The sequence below is a fragment of the Manacus vitellinus genome, unplaced genomic scaffold, assembly GCF_001715985.3.
Source record: "Manacus vitellinus isolate BGI_N305 unplaced genomic scaffold, ASM171598v3 scaffold_55_pilon, whole genome shotgun sequence".
Lineage (NCBI taxonomy): Eukaryota > Metazoa > Chordata > Aves > Passeriformes > Pipridae > Manacus > Manacus vitellinus.
This window is the reverse complement of record NW_021940651.1, coordinates 2,263,989-2,287,547: the sequence shown is the minus strand read 5'-3', so window position 1 is coordinate 2,287,547 and position 23,559 is coordinate 2,263,989. Positions and strand designations below refer to the sequence as shown.

At 41.4% G+C, this 23,559-nt stretch overlaps 1 protein-coding gene across 1 annotated transcript in view; it reads right to left on the bottom strand.

Annotated features, from left to right (window-relative positions):
• RECK (reversion inducing cysteine rich protein with kazal motifs) overlaps positions 1 to 18,589 on the bottom strand; it is a 50,731-nt gene extending 32,142 nt beyond the window's left edge. The window contains exons 1-6 of the mRNA XM_018081617.1: positions 18,475 to 18,589; positions 16,201 to 16,259; positions 10,239 to 10,313; positions 6,095 to 6,131; positions 1,991 to 2,076; positions 312 to 359 (exon numbers count right to left, since the gene is read on the bottom strand). Coding sequence (XP_017937106.1) covers positions 312 to 359; positions 1,991 to 2,076; positions 6,095 to 6,131; positions 10,239 to 10,313; positions 16,201 to 16,259; positions 18,475 to 18,589 — 420 coding nt within the window. The remainder of the gene's footprint in view (positions 1 to 311; positions 360 to 1,990; positions 2,077 to 6,094; positions 6,132 to 10,238; positions 10,314 to 16,200; positions 16,260 to 18,474) is intronic.
• Positions 18,590 to 23,559: the final 4,970 nt, after the last annotated feature.

Sequence of the window (23,559 nt, the reverse complement as noted above, 5' to 3'; positions counted from 1 at the left end):
GAATGATCACAATGAATGCTGACTTTGATCAAAACTCCTATGAAATAAACTTTCTTGGAAGCCATGTCTCCAGTTTGAAAGTTGCAACTTTTTCATTGAAATTAAGATATAAAAACCAAGATCTTTTTACAGAAGGCACTTACACTTTTACAAAAAATGTAGGGAGAGGTGATTTACATTTGGATGAAAATGAGCATATCCAGAAATATGATTATAACAAGACAGGACTTTCCCTCTTCTACAGTATACTTTTTATAGGATTTATAAAACCATTGATTTTTAGTCAGATATGTTCAGACACAAACACATACCTCATATTCCTTCCTGCAGACCTTTAAAACATCATTTTTTGCAGAAGCCTGAAAGACAGATAGATTTCTCCATTTGTAGCAGAAAATAATAAAATCACATTGCAAAATAAAGACAATTCTACCTTTACACTAACTGTGACAAGCATGGGTCCATGGTCGATTTAAATGTTCCTTTAAGAACCTAAAGAACGCATCTAAAGCTTTAAAAAAAAAAAAAGCAGAAACCATGACTGACAATACATTTAATTAAAAACCAAAACTTCCTATTTCTGCACCAAGTTAGTTGATACAAAGCAAGTTTGTTTTTTGTGAAAGGTTTATCAGATAGAGTAGAACACAGGAAGTATTTAGGAAATGAAAGAACTTGAGCATAACCATCTCCCTATTTTGCATGCTAATGTCCCTTTCCCATCTCCTTTCTCTTGTATGTACAGTACTATGGTTCCTACTGTCAAACTGAATTGCAGAAATTCTCCCTTCAAACTGCAGATCAGTTTGTTCTATAGAGTATTTCATGCTCCTTTTTCATATGGCAGATATTCAAAACTATTATTACTACTAACATGTTACTTCAATAATTTAAAATACCTGGGTAAAGTCCAACCTTGGACCTATATCACCTTCTTCAAAATGCCTTCAAAACCCCCTCAAGTTTCAAGAATCAAAATTAAAATCCAAATATTTCCCATTATCCCTAATATTTGGGAAGTATTGGTATATGAGTATAAATGAAAATAATAGAAAATGTTTTAACCAGAGTCTGCTAAAGTACAAAATACAGCCAAGATTCTGAGACAGCAGAGTCTGCAATCAAATGATACAGCATCTGATTCGGAGAATAATAAGAAATGATGTAACAATCATAAGATCAAATTAAAAGCAGAATTTCATAGGACACTGCAATAAACAGAAGTGTTTTAATCAGGTCTGGAAAACACTTAAACATTAAGACAAATTCGAAAACTTTGATAGAAAATGAATTTGACAACAAATACATGTATCTTATATTCAGAAGATCAAAAGTACCCAGTTTGTTTACTCACTCCTCATCTCTTTATCACACTGCTCTGGGTACTCATGGCTCATCTCTTATCATATAGTTTTAATGCTATGATTTCAGGTGAAAGTAGCATTGGGTTTTTTTATGACAACAATTTACAGTAGGCTGCTGGGTCAAGATTAAGACACAACTTTGAATTTTAAGTACATATGTGCTCCACAACTGAGATACAAGGATGATGATAGATAAGAATATGCTCTTCAATTCTGAAGATGTTCTTATATATTTGGGGGGAAAAAATAATCCCAAAATTATTCACACATTTTTAATAAAAAGGTAATTTCTAAATGTATGTATTATGCTTAAAACTTTTACTTGACAAAAATACTGTTACTACTAACACCAAAAAACCCCTTTCTTCCATCTAATGAACAAAAACCTCTTTGAAGAGACACAAAAATCTATTTGGGGCAGTAACTACAACGTGGCATCACTAAACATGATCCTGCAAAAAAAGAGAGCCTAGAAACAGCCATACATTGCCTTCCACTCAGCATTATTTTAAAGTAACAACTTTTATGTACATACCATGACAAAAAATTCAAGGAATTAAGTTTAGCATTACCAAAGAGAGCTTCAGAACCTTTACGGATTCCATCAATAAGTTAGAAAGCCTTACCTGTTTACATGCTTGCCGACATTCCACAGCAATAGCGAGCTCACAGCAACCTAAACCAACCCACCCATCAGACTTCTTCAAAACTCCTTGGAAAATAAGATGACAGACATATTAGAGTAGAAAGAGAAACTATGCCACTGTTTTCCCTTCCCTCTATGTGTCAGTTCCTTTTCAAATTTGATAACCTTGTTCTCATTCAAGAAGCCTATTTACAGATTTGATTTTTATTGGAACTCCAAACCAACTTTAAGCAAGAAGAGAACAAGTATGTGCTTTCTGAAGTGCTGAACCTGGCAATTAATGAAGTACCTTCCATACACCGAGTTTAAAGATGCTTTATGTGCAAACTATTTTCAATAGTTCAATTTCTATTTTTTTCAATGGAAGTATTAGATTGGGATATTTTATCTAATCTGAAATATAAGCAGAAAAAAAAATCCCAGGAAAAATAATTAAAATCAGCAACATTATCTCATAGAGATGCATCCTGTTGTTGGTTGCAATACCACATTTTTCAACCAACTTTGTGAATGCAGAATATGATCCTTAATTTTTCTTCAAGCTTCCTGTAGTGGTTTTGGTCAGGATGGAGTTAAATTTCTCCAGCAGAGCTTGTATGGGGTTATGTTTTGGATTTCTGACTAAAACACTGTCAATAACACAGGGATGTTTTAGTTGTTGCTAACACAGACAGCATCAGTGCCTTTTCTGGTTTTCATACGGACCCATAAGTAGGCTGGTGGTACACAGGAGGTTGACAGGGGACCCAGCCGAGACAGCTGACCCCAACTGGCCAAAGAGATATTCCATACCACATGGCATCATGCTCAGCCACAAAAGCTGGGGGTGGCTGCCGCTCCTTGGGAACTGTCTGGGCATCAGTCAGTTGGTGGAGAGCAATTGTTTTCTTTTGCATCACTTGCTTTTCTTGGGTTTGGTTTTTTTTTTCCTTTTCTTTTTTGTTGCTTTTGTTCTGTTCCATTTTAAAATTATAAACTGTCTTTACCTCAAACCATGGGTTTTCTCACTTTTGCCCTTCTGGCTCTCTCCACTGTGCCACTGGTGGGGGAAGGAGCAAACAGCTGTGTGGTATTTAGCTGCCTACTGGCGTTAACCCACAATGCTGCTTCTGTCATTTATCTCCCGAAGAACAAGATTTCATATCCAGAAATTTCTCCAATAAAAGTTTCACATCTTCCTGTCTCTCTTAATCCATTCATTTCACTATTGCCATTATCCTCATTTCTTACGATAAAGTTACACAGAAAAGCAAATTGCTGCCGTAAGTTGTTTCATTGTCTTAATCTATTCATAGACACAGATTTTCTAAGACTTTCAAGACATCATAAATAAAACAAAAATGCATTCCTGAATCTATTTCTCATGTAACTTTAAAGACAGAAATAATTGAAGGGAAGGTTTGACCTATGCAGCTGCCCAGCAGCTGTGACAAACTTGTTACACTCTTTTTCTTAGGGCTGGAAGTGGAATTATTTAACTAAAATGAATCACTCATTTTTGCTATGAATATTTTAAAATCTAAGCAGTATTTTATTACGTGCACAAATTATATTCTTTATGTAGAAATACAAAGTAGAAAGTAAAAGAATGAACAACTTATATTTAAAAAATGCTCTTAAGCCTAGCAGAAATGCCTATTCAGAAAAGTCACAAGGGATGTTTAGCTTTAAAAAAGGGAACTGAAAGTGCTAGGAGCAAGACCAATGATCTTAAATTCAAATGATAAGAAAACAGTGGGGAAAAAAAGTAATTAAAAATAGTTGCAATCAATGGAAAACAATAGTTGCAATCAATGGAAGTTGGTTTTTATCATGAAGAAAATTGCCCTTAAAATACAGTTGGTCATCTTTACAAACATGGGTGACACAGAAAGTCTTAACAGTATCCGTCTTTCATGACATTCTGATGGGCAAATTAAGAAAATGCACAAATGGCAAATTTATAAAGGAGAAGCAAAATCTTTACTAAATGAACATATTTCCCTAGGAAATTAAAATACATAACAGAGTTATTAAAATAAAAATTAAAACCTTAATGCTTGGCATAAGTAAGGTAACAGCATTGCATAGCAGGTGGAGGGAGCAGAGGAGCAAAGGTGCAGAACAGCTTTTGGTTGTAGCCTGTATTCTGTCAGTTTGAAGTGGCCTTGTACCATCTGAACGGTACAGACCTTCTGCAGACACTGTAGGCCAGCAATCTATTGGTCTGTTGAAATCCTCTTTACATCTATTCAGAGTATTGGCTCAGCTTTCCAATTAACACTAGTTCAAAACAGCTGTGAAGGTCATGGAAACTGCAAATTCAGCTCATCTTTCACTTCTACAGCTGGGGGGCAGGATTAGTTTTTCAGAGGTTGAGCATCTTTTTTAAAGTGTCAAAGAGATGGCTGTTGTGCACACATGAGCAGCTTGTAATCACTGTTCAAAAATTTGGAATTTGACGCATTGTTTCACACTAGTTCCAAAAGTAAATGCTTGTCTACATGGAAATCAGGCACATGGGGTTAACTACATATGTACAGTTAATTGCCAAATCAACTACTCACTAGGTTCTGGTTTAGGCATAAAAGAACGTATTGGTTGTTTCCGCATAAATTTCTAGCTGGAGACTCCTTTCAATCAGAACAATAATGTTTGGTAGAATATTTATTACTAGGATTGACATTGTAAGGCATAAGCAATCTAAAAAACATTAGGCAAATATCATGTGCAGTATGAAACCAAGATTTCCAGAAATCTCTGCTGCAATAACTAGCTGTATCCAGGAGAAACACATGATTAGTACAGCTGTACAGCTTTAGGGGCAATGTCACCACTGAACAGTCACCAGTGAATCACCACTGAGTAATCAGGCACCCATATTTTGTGCAATACAGATCCTGTGTTTTTCAGACATACTGGAACTAAACTAAATTGTGATAAAAGAATGAAGCAAACTACAATACATGCCAAATGAAGAAGGTTGATAAGTTTCAGCTGTAGTTAGCATTTTCTTGGCAAGTGGTCGCATTTTTGAGAAACACAACTCCAATCTTAATACAGCCACTTAAAAATATATTTTGTCATCAAGGTAATTAAGGTGTGTGCATTTCTAGATGAAAATACACCTTCAGTGCACAATTAATTGACTGGAGTCCATAGTTCTGATAATTCATCAAATTCATCTGTACAACACAGATTCCCGAACTATAAAAGATCATCTAGTTGCATAACACAGTCTCTCAGCTCTCTCAGCCTGCCCTCGTATACGGTCCAGCACCTTAATCACCCTAAAATGTCTCCTTGCTGAACTTGCATTAATGTCTTCATAGCTTTCTTGTACTAAGAAGCTCAGACCTGGACACAAAATCCCTGATGTGGTCTGACCAATGCTAACTAGAGGGGAAGGATGAGCTCCCTTGATCTGCTGGCAGCATTTTCCTAATGCAGTCTGAGTGCTGTTGGCCAATGTGCTACACGGGCACATTGCTGGATCATATTCCACTTGCAGTCCACCAGGACTTCCAGGTATGTTTCTACAAAGCTGCTTTCCAGCTGGGTCAGCCTTCTGTGTGCTGTGGAGCATGGGGCCTTCACCAGGTGCAGGACTTAGCACTTCCTCTTCTGGAACTTCAAGAGGTTCCTGTCTGTCTGTTCCCCTGGCTAATAAACATCCCTCTGAATGGCAGCACAATTATCTGGTCTAGCAACTTCTCCTTTCAATTTTGCATCACCTCCAAATACATTGAGGGTGCACTCCGCCTCCATCATTAATGAAGATGTTAAACAGGATTAGACCCAGCATCAACCCTTAGGATACTCGCCTCCAGCTGCACTTTGAGACACTGATCACAAACCTTTGAGCCCAGCAGTTTGGCCAAAATATTAAATATTTTCTAACTAGTAAAAGGAAAGAAGTGTTAATAAAATGCACAGGAAACTCAGTGTATACTAAAGGAAACTAGACACCAAATACAGTTTATAATAGAAGCATAATGGAAGTTAAATTATCATGAAACCTATAGGTGCAGTTGGGGGACACAAAATCAAAATACGTATATAGTGAAAAAGCAACATGATTCAATAGTAAACTGGTATATCTTACCTGGCAAAGAAGAATTTATACAACCCCAGACTTCTCTCTGAAAAGTAAAAATGCAATTAAACAAATGTAAGTAAATAGAATAAGAGGGTTTCTAGCAGACTCAAACTGCCATTTTCAGCATTTTTTCACTGGGTTTAAAATAATTGACTGGAAGAATTCTTACATTTAAACATCTTTTGAAGAAGTGCTATGAGACAGAAGTTGAGTACCACTTCCTTCTGCTCTCCACAGACTGCGGAATCATTAGCAACATTTTTGCAGATGCAGAACATACCGTGATTACCTGGAAAACACTAGCTAGTCAACTTTCTCCACCAGTGTTTAGAGAACTAAATAGCAACTTAGACAATGAATAATATTTATCTAGGATCAAGTCTCTGAAGAAACTTATTGCCCTAGTATTCCTTTCCATCACCTTAAAAATACCCCAAACAAACAAATAATCACATAGAAAATGAACAAAAAAAAGGTTTTAAAGTATCCCAGAGACCAGAGAAATTAGTTTCAGAGAAAGACAGATACATGGAAGAAAGAGTTGCATATGTAAAGTTTACTAACATAAGAAGCTAACAGGGAGCTGTTGGGTTCACCCCAACTGCAAAGCACTTCTGGTTCTAAACACAGGTCATGCTAAAAGGCTGATGATATTAGGCAGAAGAATTCTGTAAATGGTTCCTTTTTTTTTTTTAGGGAAAAAAGAAAGGTGAAAAGCTTATCAAAGAGTTGTTGTCCTTATCTCTCTCATTAATGTTATTACCAAGACTACTAGCCAGGCTGACTACAGAGGACTCTTTACACTGGGGCTAGTATAAAAGAAATTACATGTCAGACATCGACCTGTCACATATGTCCCATGCTTCTCCCATGCCAGACAGAGCCAGTTCCAGCTGGCTCCAGCTGGGCTGAGCCCATCAGCGATGTTACCAGCGCCTCTGGGATGGCATATTTAAGAAAGGGTACAAACTACTGCGCAACTGCAGCTGGAGAGAGGAGTGAGAATATGTGAGACAGCCCTCCAGACAACAAGGTCAGTGAAGAAGGAGGGGGAGGAGCTGCTCCAGGCATCAGAACACAGATCTCCCTGCAGCCTGTGGTGAAGACCACGGTGAGGGAGACTGTTACCCAGCAAACCAGGGATGTCCATGGTGGAGCAGAAATCCACCTGCAGCCCCATGCTGGAGCAGGTGGATATGCCCTGAAGGAAACTGCAGTCTGCAGAGAGCCCACACTGGAGCAGGCTCCTGGCCGGACCTGTGGTCCTGTGGAGAACAGCCCACATTGGAGCAAGTTTTCTGACAGGTCCTGTGGCCTTGTGGGAGTCCCACACTGGAACAGTCTGTTCTTGAAGGGCTGCACCCTGTGGAAGGGACTTAGGCTGGAGCAGTTCCTGAAGAACCACCTCCTGTGGGTGGGACCCCACCCTGGAGCAGGGTAAGAGCACAAGGAGGAAGGATCAATAGAGACAATACCCAATGAAGTGACCATAACCCCCATTCCCCATGCTCTGCTCCGCACTGCTCAGGGGGAGGATGTAGAGAAGTCAGGAGTGAAGTTGAGCCCAGGAAGAATCATAGAATCAACCGGGTTGGAAAAGACCTCTGAGATCATCAAGTCCAACCTGTGATCCAACATTGCTGTGGTTGCTAGACCATGGCACTAAGTGCCACATCCAGTCTCATCTTAAAAACCTCCAGGGACGGAGAATCCACCACCTCCCTGGGCAGCCCATTCCAATGCCTCATTACCCTCTCTGTGCTTGAGTCCCTTCACCAGCCTTGTTGCTCTTCTCTGGACCTGCTCCAGCACCTCAATGTCCTTCCTGAACTGAGGGGCCCAGAATTGGACACAGCACTCCAGGTGTGGCCTCACCAACGCTGAGTACAGGGGAAGAATCACTTCCCTGGTCCTGTTGGCCACACTGTTCCTGATCCAGGCCAGGATGCCATTGGCCTTCTTGGCCACCTGGGCACACAGTTGGCTCACGTTCAGCTAACTGTCAATCCAAACTCCCAGGTCCCTTTCTGCCTGGCTGCTCTCCAGCCACTCTGTGCCCAGCCTGTAGCCCTGCATGGGGTTGTTGTGGCCAAAATGTAGGACCTGGCACTTGGCCTTGTTGAACCTCATCCTGTTGGAATCAGACCATCTCTTCAGTTTGTCCAGGTCTCTCTGCAGAGTTCTCCTGCCTTCCAACTGATCAACACTCCTCCCCAAGAAGGGAAGGTGTGAGGGCAAGGTGGTTTTAGATTTCACTTTATTTCTCATTATCCTATTCTGAATTTTGATTGGCAACAAATGAAATTAATTTCTCCACATCGAGTCTGTTTTGCCCTTGATGGCACCTGGTGAGTGACCCTTCCCTCTCCTTATTTCAACCCATGAGTTTTTCGTTATATTTTCTCCTCCCTGTCCAACTGAGCAGAAGAATGAGAGAAGCTTTGGTGGGCAACTGGTGTCCAGCCAGGGTCAACCCAACACATAGGACCCTAAATGAAAGAGTGTTGAACATGTTCTTTAAAACAAAATGAAAAATTCAGTTAAATCACACTGACAGAGGAACCCATATTGTCACACAAGGATTCTGCCATCAGAGGAATTAATCACTTCATCTAAAGTTGCAATGAATATGTATTTAGTGATCTAAAACTGTCCTCCTCTGTATCTGTGAGAGTTTCCCACTTATACAAGAGCCAAAGTGAGATCAAAAGAACATGGTAAAGAGCTTCTAGCGCTACTAGTTCCATCCCATTGATTCAGTTGACTTTCTTTATTCCATGAGCAGGTTAATGACTGGACTCAATGATCTTCAGGGTTTTTTCTAACCTAAATGATTCTCAGATAAAAATGACTTCTTGTGTTGGCAGTTACTTTATTACTTAATACCAGGCAATATCCTTTCCATCATCTTACTTGAAGGAATATACACAACACAATGTAACCAGTGCTCCATAATATAGACCATCTGATTAAATTTAAACCTATCTGCTAATCTGAGTAATGGCACCAGAACATCTCTCCAACAAAGACAAATGATACCTGAGAACAGTAAATATGGTATTAAGTTGAACTCTTAACTATTCTATATCTAGATGTCTTTTGCAAAAGTTTATAAATATCAGTTCAATTCAGTGATATTCATTTAAGATCCACCCTGGACAGCAAACTTACCATTTACAAAGACAGTAATTGAGAGTTAAAAAAATCATCGTGCCAATCATTTTTCCCCCTTTCAGATACTCTCCAATCCTGTCATAAAATGCACTTCTCCACTACATAAGCAAGATTCTACTCTTCTTATCAAGGAATGAAAGATAAAGAAAACCAGCACCAAAACAAATGCTATTCACCAGTATGTTTTCATGCCAGATTTTACTCATAACATCAGCTGTCTATAACTTTCCAGGACCTTAGATTTGATGATCTACAGAAACAAAAAGCTGAAGGAACTTTGACACACAGAAGAAAAGGATCTATAAGCATACACAGTCTTGCAAAGTAAATTATAAAATGTTATTCCTAGATGTAGTACTCGTACACAGTGCCCATTTGAGCTGAGCATATGCTCTAGGCTAGCTGGAAACAGAATTGATACTGTTCAGAAGTAACAAAAACTGCAAGAAGAAAGTAGACTTTTCAGACAGCAAATGTATTCAGATATTCTATGTTGCCAAGAGATAAGACTCTAAAATTTACAGTCTGAATGATAGTACTTACCTATTCCTAAATTAGATCACCCCTTAGACAAGGAGCAGATTACATTCTTCATCTTTTTAGTGAAATACTAAAGAACTTTTAGGAAACCATAATCTTACTTATCCAACAAAAGCATTACCCCAGTTTCTCAGATAAAGCCATAAACAATTCAGTGCAGCTATGTGGGCCTCCTTGCCTTAGCCCAACCAAGACCTCATGGCTTTGTCCCATACACAAGCTGTAACATATGATCTAATTCAAGTTGCTACCATTGACATCCAAGTAACAATCACTCAGCACAATTTTTTACAACACAGATAAGATTTTCATTGCATTTTATAGCTTATACAAGCCACCTTATTGCAAGTAGCATAATATATGATGGCTTTACAAAAAAAATAATCCTACTTTGAGGATCAAATCTCATTATAAGATTTTTTCTAGCAAGCCTTACCATTGATTCTGGGCAATACTCAGGTGCTCGCTGCAGTAAGTGCTTCAAACGGGAATCACTCTTAGAAGACAAAATCTGTTAGAAACAAAACACACCTTAAAACATAGAGAATATAACTGCACATCAAAAACTGTTTTCAACTGATTTCACCAGTTTTAGTTTCTCTACTATCAACTCTGAGAACTTTGGCTAACCCTTAGTATCCATATGATACAAAGTTGAGATTTTCTTTTGTAGATCTGTAGTCTTTCAGATATGTTGTGCTTTTTATAAAGAGGCAATTTTTATATTTAGAGTGAATGAGAATTTCCTCCTCAAGCACTTTGATCAAAAAGTTTCTACTGAATGTAAAGGGCCAGTATGAAATTGAGGATTTTTGCCCCACACACCAAAATACTATACAGCTCTATTTACTTAATTAACCTTCTGCTACACATTACGTGACCTCAAGCAACTAAACTCCTTCCAAAAAAAAACCTGAAACAAGTAATTTTTGTGGAACAAAGATAAACAAAACCTAGACTAGTTAAAGAGACTACCAAAACTAACAGGGGAATGAATACTACCCACAGCAGAGCAAGAACAATTTAAGTACCATCTAAGTAAACTGAACAGCCAGAAGCTCATTAGACTGGATGGTATGCAACTGAAGATGTTGTTCCTTTAGCAGTCTAATTAAAAAAAACACAAATTAAAACAAGAAACTAGACAACAAGAGGGATGGAAAGAGATCTATTAATGTGGGATATGAAACTGGAAATTACATGAAAACCTGAAACAGATGCATTTCAGAAGGAGAAATACATTACAATTCTATTCTAAATTTGCAACATGATAAACTTATCGAAAGAAAGCCAAGAGAGCAAAAGCACATGATTCAAAATGAGAATAAAAAAAGAAATGCAGTAGTATTTAGAGTCTTCTGAGGTCATAGAACAATAAAATAATTCAGATTAGAAGGGATCTTAGAAGATCCCTCTTGCTCAAAGAAGGGTCAATTATGAGGCCAGACCATGTTGCTCAGGGTTCTATCCAGTCAGGTTTGAGGATAAAGAATGCACAGCCTCTCTGTTTTCACAGTGGAAAAGTTATTCCTCATAACCAGCTGGAACTCTCTGGTTTCAATTTATGACTGCTCTCTCTTGTCCTCACATTGTGTACCATAGTGAAGAGCCTGTTTCTGTCTTCTGAGCAATCTTTCTACAGGTATCAGAAGGCTGCTCTGACGTGCTCCTTCTTCCTCAGCTTCTCCAGAGAGGGCATGTGCTCTAGGCTCCTGTTCCCCTGGGTGACTCTGCTAACTCTTCCCAGGTAATGGATGTCTTTCTTGTAAGAGGGGGGACAAAACTGGACACAGCATTCTAAGTGTGGCCAGGAAGTGCTGCCTAAATGGGGATTATAGCCCAGGATGCTTTCTTTACTGTTGGAGGACACTGCTGGCTCATGGTCAGCTTGCTGTCTGTGTATCAGAACCCCTGGGTCATTTTTCAGCAAATCAGCTCCCTAGAGAATCAATCTCCAACTCATTTTGTTGCAAATGATTCTTTCTTCCCAGGTGCAGGATTTTGCATTTGTTCTTGCTGGATTTCATAAAGTTCCTGTTGGCCAATTCCTTTCATCTATCCAAGTCCCCCTGGATGACAGTCCCGCCATTAAGATTATCAGTGCTTCCTTTCAGCTTCATATCGCCTAAAAACTCAATAACAGTCAAATCTGCCACCTCCTCCAGGTTGTTAATAAAGATGTTGAACAGGACAGACACCTTTTGTATTCCACTTATTAGCCTGCAGTCAAAGTAGGACCCATTAACCTCTATCTCTGAGCCTGATTATACAACCAGTTTTTTACTCATCTATTTGTCCATTCATCAAAACCATATGATCCTCAAATGGATATAAAAATATTGAGTGAAGCAGTGTTGAAAGCCTTGCTAAAGTCAACACAAATGACATCCACTCCTTTTCCCTCATCCAGAAATTCAGCCTTATTATCAAAGGCAATCAGGTTTGTCAGGCACGATTTACCCCTTGCACACTCAGAGATGTGTTCTGAGAGGACTCTGTCCATGATCTTCACAGGCATTTAAGAGAAGATGAATAGTCTGTAGTTTACTGGATTGGGCACCAGCCTTTGGGGTATTTTGTTTGTTTGATTGGTTGGTTTTGAAGATGTGTACACTGTCCTTCTCCAGTCACTGAGGACTTCCCTCAAATTCCACAATGTTTCAAAGATGAAGAACAAGTAACCTTGCAGTGACACCAGCCAGCTCTCTCAGCATCCTCAGAGGCAGGCCATCTAGTCCCACGGACATGTATGGGTCAAGTAATTCCCAATTCATCCACCACCTATTACTTGTAGTACATCTCCTTGTACCTCATCCCTATGCACAGAGGACTGAGAGATCTTGTCGACAAAGCAAGAAGGCATTCAGTACCTCTGCCCTATCTGTGTTTGCTGACACTAAATCATATGCTGCCTTCAGCAACAGTCACACATTTTTCCTTCTTCAGCCTTTACCTACTACCATAGTGGTTAAAGTCTTGTTGCCCTTGACATCCTCTACAAGTCTCAATTCCAGCTGAGCTTTGTCTTTCCCAACATAACCTTACTTGCTTCAGCAAACTTTCTAAATTCTTCTTGTATAACCTTCCCTGCTTCTATCTTCTCTATACTGTAGCCTTTCTTCACTTAAGCTTGTTCATGACTTCCTTCTCTGTTTAGTCACATCAGATTCTTGAAACATTAACGTGCTTTCCTGAGGACTGGGATGGACTGTCCTTATGCTTGGAGAAGGATGTGGATAGAGACCTCTGGAGCGGTACAGAGATGAACGCTGCCAGGAAATTTATCATTATCAAACTTCCCAGAAATAAACTTACAAAAAACCCGTCAGTTAAAGAAAGAGAGAACCACATATTTCTTGCTGCGATATCTGACATACTTAATCAAATAAGCATGAACAGGAGATGATACTAAAGCTAAGAGTGGAATAATACTTACTAAGAATGGAGAATAATTAGATGTTTGAATCATGTTAGTTGAAAAACAAACCTGTAATCCAAGTTTTCTTTTTCAAAGGGCTCACAATATCTGAATTACTAGTTAGCAGAAATCCTTACTCTTAATCAAGCCTTTTTCCTTAATTGGCAGGATCAAGGAGGACATCACTGGGTCTCCTGTGCCTTTCACCCTAGTCCCTGGCCTGTAGTTACCTTTTACTCATGCAAGGCCTTCCTCAATACTTTATCACTGGTGTCCATGTAGATGAGCAGACAATGGATAACAGTCTGAGGGTCCAAAAAGCCTTGCAATTCCTGCAACATCCTAGATCTGAGCCCCTAAAAGCCTTGCAATTCCTGCAACATCCTAGATCTGAGCCCCTAAAAACCAAGACACCTTAGACAGGAAGTCTAATCTGCAGATGAATGCCTCCATCCCCTGCAGAAGGGAGTCTTCTGCCTGGTGCTATTGTTTACAACCTGTTGATTAGGCCAAGATGGCTCCCCAGTGAAGCTTGTTCCTCCTCACCTGTTCTAAGGCCCCAAACCTATTCTGTAAGGGCATATCCAAGACAGGCTGAGAAATTTCTTCCTGCTGTCAGGAGCCACAAAAACTTTTATTCTCCACTAAGCACAGCCTCTGGCCATCCTTCTTTCTATGCAATGCATAGTCCAGATTACTGCCCTTGCAGGTTCTCCACAGAGCTTGTCTAGCTCCCCATTTACACTGAGGCAATGCTTCCATCCTCAGCTTATACGACAATTCAGGAAGCTGACCAGAGCATGACTCCCACAGTTGAAGTGCCACCGTCTCAAGGAGAGACACCAGCTTTTCCCCACAGCCCAAGATGTGGTTGGTCACCTTTTCCTCAAGAGCTCCCTCTGGGTCAAGCCCTCCACCATGTCATGAGTGTTTGTCCAGACAGCACCAGGGACTATCCTCCTGGGCACAACAGGTGCACCCAGTCTCAGGCACCTCAGAAGTACCTCAGTACTTCTGCACTTGCTAATGACACTCTTCACAACAATTGGCTGTGTCAATGCCCAAATTTCTGCCTGTGCACCCTGGTCACAGGCACTGCCTAAGCACTACTTAAACAGAAATATGGGGACAAGCTTATTCCCTTTCCCTGCCGATCCTGGCAAGCAACTGCAGTGTTTTATGTCTTAAACTACCAAATCTTGGAGGAAAACACTTTTAAAAATTATTAGTAAATTATCAGGTCAGGATAGTACAGTGTGGTGGTACTGACAAGGCAACAAGTGCATGGCAAATATTTCAGAAAAGGTATTTGGAAAGATGGAAAAAGGCAATTCAACCAACTCTGTTTCCTTAGTCACCCCTTGTGTTTGTACACCTTCATCCTACAAATTTTACATTTAAGGCAAGGGGGTAAGTATCAAATACATTCCTAAATGGATTCAACACAGACAAAGCATTTGAATCGAGCTGCACAAAATGGTTAAGTAACAGAACATGAAAATCAGCAAAAAACAGCAGACAGCTCCTTCAGCCAGCTGTTTGCCTGTATCAAAGGATCACTCAGAAAATTATGCTACCAGTCTAATGTGAGTTAACTAAGCCAGCTCTTATAGAACACTCTGAGAGGCACCAGTCTTGCTTTAGACTTGTTACAAACCTCTCACCACAAAGACTCTGAAAATACTGATTATCTGACTAGAGAGGGGTCATCCAGATGAGGCAAGATCAGAGTATCTTACAAAACCCATAGAAAACTATGCAAAAATTAGAACCAGTATAACAGAATTGGGATGGAATTTGACAGTAAAAAGCTGAAGAGCTAACCGGAATTCACATGATAAGCTAGGAACTTCAAACCAATGAACCAGCAGAAAGAATTGGACAGATTATTCCAAATACCATATCAATGCAGATACTAAATCTACCATTTAATTTTTTTATATATAGGAATGGATCTCTTTCTCTTACTTACATCTAAGTTTAAATACAATTTTTAAGACTGAGTGCTATACTTTCATGTATAATGCCATGTAGAGTTTTGCTTACCTGTATTCAAAGAGATAAACTTCTGCTGGAAGGGCTGCAAGAATTATTATAGGGATTGGAAGAATATTTTATGCAAGGAGACCGCAACACTTTTCCATGTTTGGCCCAACAATTTGAAAACTGAAAGAAGATTTGGTTGTATTCTCTAGATATATCAGGGAGGGAGAAGTGCAATTTAAAGTAAAAACTTTGTTAGTACAATCAGAGATAAATATAAATTTAATCATAATCAGGTTTAGTGCTTGAACAACCCAAAGTGTGTAATGAAGACAAGAAAAGGACACAGGTATGATGTAAGGACACAATTTCAATACAAAAATTGTGTATACATGTTATTTAAGTCTTACAGATGTAAAATTTTTACGTAGAGAAATTTAGGTAACTATGCAGAAAGCTGTATAACGTTCTACCCAAAGGTACAAGTCTAAACATAAGCTGTGGAAAAATACTTTCCAAGCTTGAATTTAGCACAAACAGCTCTTTGTTGTTACCCTATTAACAGACTAGGTGAGCAGATTTTGGCTGCATTCACAAAGCCATACATCATAATGAGTACCTCAGATGCTTAGTTAACAAACAAGAACTGGCAGAACAAGAGAATAGTACCAGCATCCTGTTCTTTATTTTAAATTCCCAAATACTTGGAAACACAAAAGATCCAGAAATTTTGTAAAATACCTTCACCCCTCTTATTTCCTAACAGGTTGGCATCTCTATTTCTCCTCACCTTCAGCAGAACCCATTTTCCACTATGAAAGGAAAAAGGACTACAGTTTTAAACCTTTAAGTTCTCATTTCAGTAGCATTACATCTCACAATTCACACATAGTATTCAGACAGATCATTAGCTTATAACCTTGATGTTGCTACATCATTGTCTAAAGGCACGATTTTAACTCTGATGGAGTTAAAACCAAATTTAAAACGAGCTTACCTGTTCACAGACATCACGGCACATTAAATTGTCCTTTGCATGATAACAACACGACAAACCTGTGGAAAAGCAGGGGGAAGGAAAAAAGTATTTAGAAGACCTGAAACACTTAACCATCACTTCCGAACAGAAGTACACAGTTGATGTCCTATCAGGACAATCTGCCTTGTCCACAGATGACGGCAAGAAATTTTCCTTCCCAGAGGCAGAAAAAGAACACAAAAAATTTTTGTTCTGAAACTGATGCAGATCTGTTCAACAAGTGTCACAGTTACCACTGAACACTCACTGCCACCAAAATGAGATCTCGTTCCCCTTCTGCTTTCAATCACAGTTCTGTTGCTTAACTTGCACTAGCTTGGGACCTGGTAAATTCCTTCATAAGACAGTGCAATTTATTAACCCAGGGTAAATTAAAAAAAAAAAGTGAACAAATATTAACCCTGGGTAAATTTAAAAAGTAAACAAAACCCCCACCAAAAATCTCCATAGAGACTACATGTCTTTGTAAATTGAATAATGTCACAGAATCTGAAAAGTGCAAGAATCAGTCAGGAACAGGTGGAAAAGGAAATCAGAGCAGGAACTTCTCGTCATATAGCTGCTCATTGAACCCTGGATTCTTAAAAACTTGGAACAAAACTGTAAATTGTTTCAGTAGTGATGGATGATTAAGAGTGGATTTGCCTGACTAAATGGAAGTCACAGAGCAAACAGAGATATGAACACATCAAGAGAAAAAAAAAAGAGAAGTAAAGCACTGAGAAGTCACAAAACACCAAAGCGTAAAGCAGCATTCTGAGCATTATATTCTAGTGAGCTTTGTTACCCTTACCATACCAATAGTTTGTTCATTCATGGTTAAGCTTGGCCAATATAAAATGAATTGCATGATACCTTGATATTCACTGTCATCCTCACTTCCCAGTATTTGGACCAGTGTATCAGGAAACAGACAGAGGTTTCCTCCAAAGCTTTTACTACCATGCACATCTTCACATCCAGGATCATTTAACAATTACAGATTTCTGCTCAACTGTATCTGAACTACATATCACACTGATACAACAAAAAAGCAATACCGTACAACGATACCACACATATAAAGTCTTATTTCACAATACCTTACTAGATAGGCTTTGACTGAACCACTGAGAAGGATCTTGGGCGTGAAGTCCTTGCAGTATGAGTAGGTTTATCAACAGAAATCTGGGCCAGAGTATGTCATATTTCATTCCACTAGCTTTTTACTGCTTTCTTCCCAAAACCATGCCTCACTAGGATCCAGAACTATTGAAAAACAATGAAATACCCATAAATGCCTCAATGACTGTAAGTCTTCTTCTTTAAAGTATTAAATGTTTTGTATTTTCTATTCCTGTGACAACAATGTGATCTATTTATTAAAAGCAATTTTCCAATATCTGTGCTTGTGCTGCCTTCTTTTTCCACTCTTCTTTTCTTGGTCCTGTCAAGACTCATGGGATCACAGAATGGTTTCGGTTGGAAGGGACCTTAAAGATAATCTTGTTCCAATACCTCCACCATAGGCACTTTCCACGAGATGAGGTTGCTCAGAGCACCATCCAACCTGGCCTGGAACACTGCCAGGGATGGGGCATCCACTGCTTTCTGGGCAACCTGTGTCAGTGCCCCACCACTCTCACAGTAAAGAATTTTTTCCTAATATTAAACCCAACCCTAACCTCTTTCAGTTTAAAGCCATTACCCTTTGTCCTGTAACTACACACTCTTGTAAGAAGTCCATCTCCATGTCTCTTGAAGGCTCCCTTCAGGAACTGAAAGGTTGCTATAACCTCCTCCCTTCTCTTTTCCAGGCTGAACAGCCTGAGCTCTTTCAGTCTTTCCTCACTGGAGGTGCTCCATCCCTCTGGTCAACTTAGCAGTCCTCCTCTGGACTTGCTCTAACAGGTCAATGTCTTTCCTGTGCCAGGGACCCCAGAACTGGACGCAGGGCACTCCAGGTGGGGTCTTACGAGAGCAGAGGGGCAGCATCACCTCCCTCGACCTGCTGGGTACGCTGGTTTTGATGCAGCTGGCTTTCTGGGCTGTGAGCGAACATTGCCAAGACACGTGCCATCACAACTTTAGTGCAGGGAACTATTTTACCACTACCCTTCTCAATATTAAACGTCTTGCCTTTACTTTTTAAAATACTCAATACCTCGATCAATCTTATCCCTCTTACTGAAAACGTTAGCAATACCATAAGGAATACGAGCCCTGGGATACACAGCCTGTTCCGACACCTACATATGGCAATCCAGGTATCAAGTTTTACCCCTTTGGACCGTTTCAAGTCACAGTCTCGGGAATTTACCCACAGCCTGTGTGACAGCCGAAGGCACACACCTCGGCCCCGAGCCATGGAACCCGCTGGGACAGAAGAGGAGGTCTATCCCCACGGCGGGGAGAGCCGGCCGTGCCCCTGCCTCCTACCCCTCGCGCCCTTAGCCATGGGAAATCCCTCTCCGCCGCTGCTCGGTCCCTCGCACCAAGGGATACCAGGCGGGTGCTCCTCGCACGGGGAGCCGTGGCAGGCACCAGGCGGGACCGGCACCGGATCGGCGCCGTTGCCCCCTCCGCCTGCGGCGCGGGGCCAGGTGCGGGGGGAGCGGCGGTGCGGGGCGCCGTGCCCTCTGTCCCGCGGCCCCGCGAGCCACCGCGGCCCGCGGCTGGGCCAAGACAGGACCGTCCGCGGCGTGCAAATCCCGCGGGCGCCGCCGCCCTGCGCATGTTGTGGGAAAGGGACCGCGGGGACGCCTCCCCCCGCTCCGCTCCCCCTGCGGGGTCGCTACTCACGCGGCCGCCGCGGGGCTGAGCAGCGGAGCCGCCGCCAGGCAGAGCAGGGCCTCAGGGCCAACGCGAACGGCCGGCCGGCGCCATGGCCGGGTCTCGAAGCCCGCGGCAGCCCCGCCCGCGACCCCCGCCCGCCGCACGGACGGACGGACGGACGGACAGACGCGCAGGATCGTGCCGCCGGCAGCGCCCCCTCCCTCGCGCCAGCCCCCTGCCACCGCCCGCCCGCGCCCATTTGGCTGCGGCGACCCCGTATTGGCCCTCGCCCCATTGGCTGCGGCGCCCCGGCAGGCCCCGCCCCCTGCGCTCCGCCCGGCGGCCGCGGACATTCCTCAGCGGGAGAGCGGCGAGCGCGCTGTCCCGCCCTGTCCTGGCCGCCCGGCACGGCTCGGCCCGGCCCGCCCGGTGGGAGAGCGTGGCGGGCAGATGGGGCCAGGCCCGCCTCCTCGTCCCGGTTCTGTGGTGCCGGGGCCACAGGCACCCCGCAGCTTTCCTTCCCCCCTGGCCCATGGAGCGGCAGGGGCGTGCCCGCAGGGAGGGCTCGGGCTGAAAAGAGGGCTAAGGAGAGGAGAAAGACTTTTTTTATTATTGTTTTGTGAAGGAGGCGGAGACTCCGTTGAATTAGTTTATTTCTATTCATATATAGTATTTGAATTATTGACGTATTTCTGCACATCGTTTTTAGAGCATTGATTTTAGAGCATTGATAAGTAACTGTACTTATAGGGGGCTTATAAAGAAAAATTAATAATTAAACAGAAATTAAGTGTAAACTATCTAATACAGTTAAAGCAAATTTAAGTCACTCCTCATTTCATAGCTAGTGGCCGTTTTGCCTCAAAGTCTGGCCATTCCAAGGTGAGCGGATCAGCTTCTGACAGCTCCAAACTTCTTGGATGAGCACTTTAGCATCCCATTATCAGATTTTATGGCAGTAGTAAAACAGGAAAATTTTTAAGAACCCAGAGAATTCATTTTTCCACAAAGTACTTCCAGTCTTTTTCCAAGCTAATATCCCAGTGATCTCCTTCTCCAAAGACAAGCTACCGAGCTATTAATGACTCCATGGTCTTATATAGCCTGGAGAATGTGTAGGAACCTTTAGTTCCAATATCAAATTCATAAATGATCCAGAAACATACCCCAAAGAAGGCAATACAGGAGAACAATCCAATGAGATGAAAAAGCTTTGTCTATTTGCCTATACACTAAGTATAGAGTGATTAAAGGGGACTACTTCTTTATGGAGCAAAGCCATAAGAAATAACAGTACATTTACTTGTATTTTAATTTGAAGTCTTAACAAATTAAAGTTTTCGCTGTAATTGTGAATTCAAGAAAGTGAAAAGTCGCAAATGTAACCTGTTTACGCAAAAATCTTTTCACACCAGGACGGAAATGATGCTGGATTATAAGTGGGCTTACATGTCAGTTAGGTAGCCAGGCTTTCCCCCCAAAATCCAACGTTAACATCCGGTAATTTTCTGTCTGCCTACTATCTCGGGACTTAAAATTCATCCCGAGCCCACGAGGCGGCAGCAGATCCCAAAGCAAAGTTAGGTGGATGGCCAAATTTGCAGGCTGGTTTAGTTTCTCTGAAAATACCAGGGGCTTGAACAGTTTAGATGTATTTTCTCCCATTTGTGCTAAATGGTTTAATTAGGCTCGAACATCACTATCCTCAGGATACTCAGAATTAAACTTTTCATCAGTTGAATGTGACGTTCATCACTAGCTACACAGCTATAAAACCTTATTTGTCTGTAGCCAAAAAAGAAGCTTTTGCACCCGTAAAAGCAACAACTTGAGTTGTATTTAATTATTAGCCTGTTATGAACTCGAACATGAGCAACCTTACAGAGCATGATTAGTAAACAGTGTATATACATTTCTGTATCAAGTGGGTCAGTAAAAATAGTATTGCCAGTGCTAGGAACAGGTCTGCTTTCAATGCTAAGTGTGCAAGGCCCAAACTCTGGCCTCTTGTGCTTAAGAAATTACTCTGAGAACTGGTTGTTTGAGCTACAGCTGGGTACCAGGTGCCTCTTTTTACAGCTTACACATGAGATAAGAACAAAACTCTGGAAAATACAGGCACAAACCATGCCAGATTTTTAGTGTCTGTTGAATAACTTCCCTGTGCTGGGGCTTTATTTCTGGTTGGAACTAGGTAGGGCTTTACAGCTGCCTCAAATGTAAAGCTGTCTCTGTGCAAACTGATAGGAGTTGTGGGACCAGTCATGGGACTGTCCCTAACAAGCTGCTAGCTAGTGAGTGAGGCTCTTGCCTGTTTCTTCAGGCTAAGGATGGATTGCCACAACAAAGCCTCTTTCAAAGAGATTTTTTTCTTAAACAGGCAAACCTTCTTGTTCAGGCAAAGCTTAGCAACTTTACTTTTCCCCTGTTAGATCTCAGCCAGCATTTTCCATCTGACTTTCCAGCTAATTAATGATGAATGAGAAAAATTAATTATTTTCAAATTACTCTTTTTTTTTTGAAACCCAGAAAAGCAGGTTTAAAATTATACACTTCTATTAAAAGGCAAAACATAAATACAAAAGCCGTGTTTGGTGGCTGCTATTGCAGGCATCAGAAGCAGTGTGCAGTTATGCTGATATATAAGGCAACACATCTACTGCCACCACCTACAACCCTTAGAACGCTTCCATCAACGCTGTCTCCATACAATCCTGAACATCCACTGGTCAGATTATGTGACCAATACATCTGTTCTAGAACAAGCAGCAATCACAAGTATTGAGGCCGTGTTACTGAGAACACAGCTGCGATGGGCAGGGCACGTCTCCAGGATGAAGGACCACCGCCTCCCTAAGATCCTGCTCTATGGTGAACTTGCCCCTGGCTGCCGCACGAGAGGAGCCCCAAAGAGAAGATACAAGGACTCCCTGAAACAACATCTCAGCCTTGGCCATGTTGATCAACATAACTGGTCTACTCTGACCTCCAATTGGGAGGCCTGGAGACACACCATCTGTAACACTGCTGATGCTTTTGAGAAAGCATGAGGATCACTCTCGAGTAGAAAAAAACCAGAAAGAATTGTGTCTTGCCAATACCACCTAAGGAGTCTTTCTGCTGTGCCTTTTGCAACCAGTCTTGTCTATCTTGTATTGGCCTTTTTAGCCACCAGCGCACTTGTAGCAAATGTGGGTAGAGCCCTTCCCAAATCTTCGTTCGTGAAGCCCAGCCATGAAAGCAACACAGATGTGAAATTATAGCCAATAAATATGTACATTAATGCTAAATACAATGTCTGCAATTAATTTTGGGCAAGTTGAACATGTGGTGCATATTAGAGTTCATAAAATTTTGCCATAGGCAAATAATTAATGTTGCATACATCAAGTCTGGAAGGATAGCCAACTGGAAGTGATTAAACAATCAAGGAGTATATAATTAATTACAATTTTCTGTGAAGGTAATAAAAAAGTAAATAAGATTCTGTCATCATCAGTGAATTTAAGTTAAGAAACTATTCTATTGTTTTGCAAAGGAATTTGAAATAGATCTCATCTTTGCTGAAAGAGGCAGTTTTGGTGTTCATAGAAGGTACCATTAAAAATCTGGCTCTGCTTCACATTGCATAACTTTTCTCAGCAGAGCAAACGACCTGAAACTAAAGTTACCTGTCACTCTAAATTTTAAGCTCCTGAAATCAGTTACAGGATTAGAGCCATATCTGCTTCTCTTCAAATGAGAATGCTGAGTGAAGTAAAATATACTTCTTGGTAACAGAGCTTATGAAATGAATGATTTAAAACCAGGTTGTGGACTGATGGAAGCATCAAGACCATTCATTCTCTTTCTTCTTGGCATAGAAAAACTTCATTGGTAAAGTGTAATTACTATGTCTTTCCATGATAAAGAAGGTGATGCTAAAAATAATACCTAAAAAAAGTCACCAAGATACATGTATGGTATTTGGTTAGATGCTTTTTACTTTCTATGCTGCTTTGTATGCTCTGTAGTCTCTGTACTGTGTACTCTTTATAATGGATCTGCATCAATTTGCTGCCTTCAAGATTCCTGCATGTAGGCCAGGTGTCATAGTTTGAAGTTGGCCCCCCTGAGAGGCTGGGGGGGCTCAGAGGTGATTTGGTGCCAGGGCAGTGTTCCCTGGAGAGCCAATCACTGTCCATGTCGTTCGCTTCTGCTCAAAATCAAATATCACAGCACCGGAAATGGTTGGCAGGGCAGTCTTGGTTGTTTTGCTGTTGGTGTCTGCTGCGTGTAGGTGGACAAGGCCAGGGGGTGGCTGGGCTCCCTCTCTTCCCCTCCGGGGGGAAGAGGGGAGCCCTGTGACCCCCCAGCTCGGAGAGCCTTTGGCTAGAGTTAGAGTCAGCATTTGGAGTGTGTGCTGTGAAGGAAGAGATTCACAGCACCTGAGGTAAGAGGAGAGAGGCAGGCTTTGCAGCCAAGCCTTCTCCCCCCTCCTTTTCTGCAGTGAAGCTGTAGAGGGGGGCTTTTTTCCTTTCCCTCCACTGTAAGTGGAGAAGGGGCTCAACTTGAAGCTGAGCC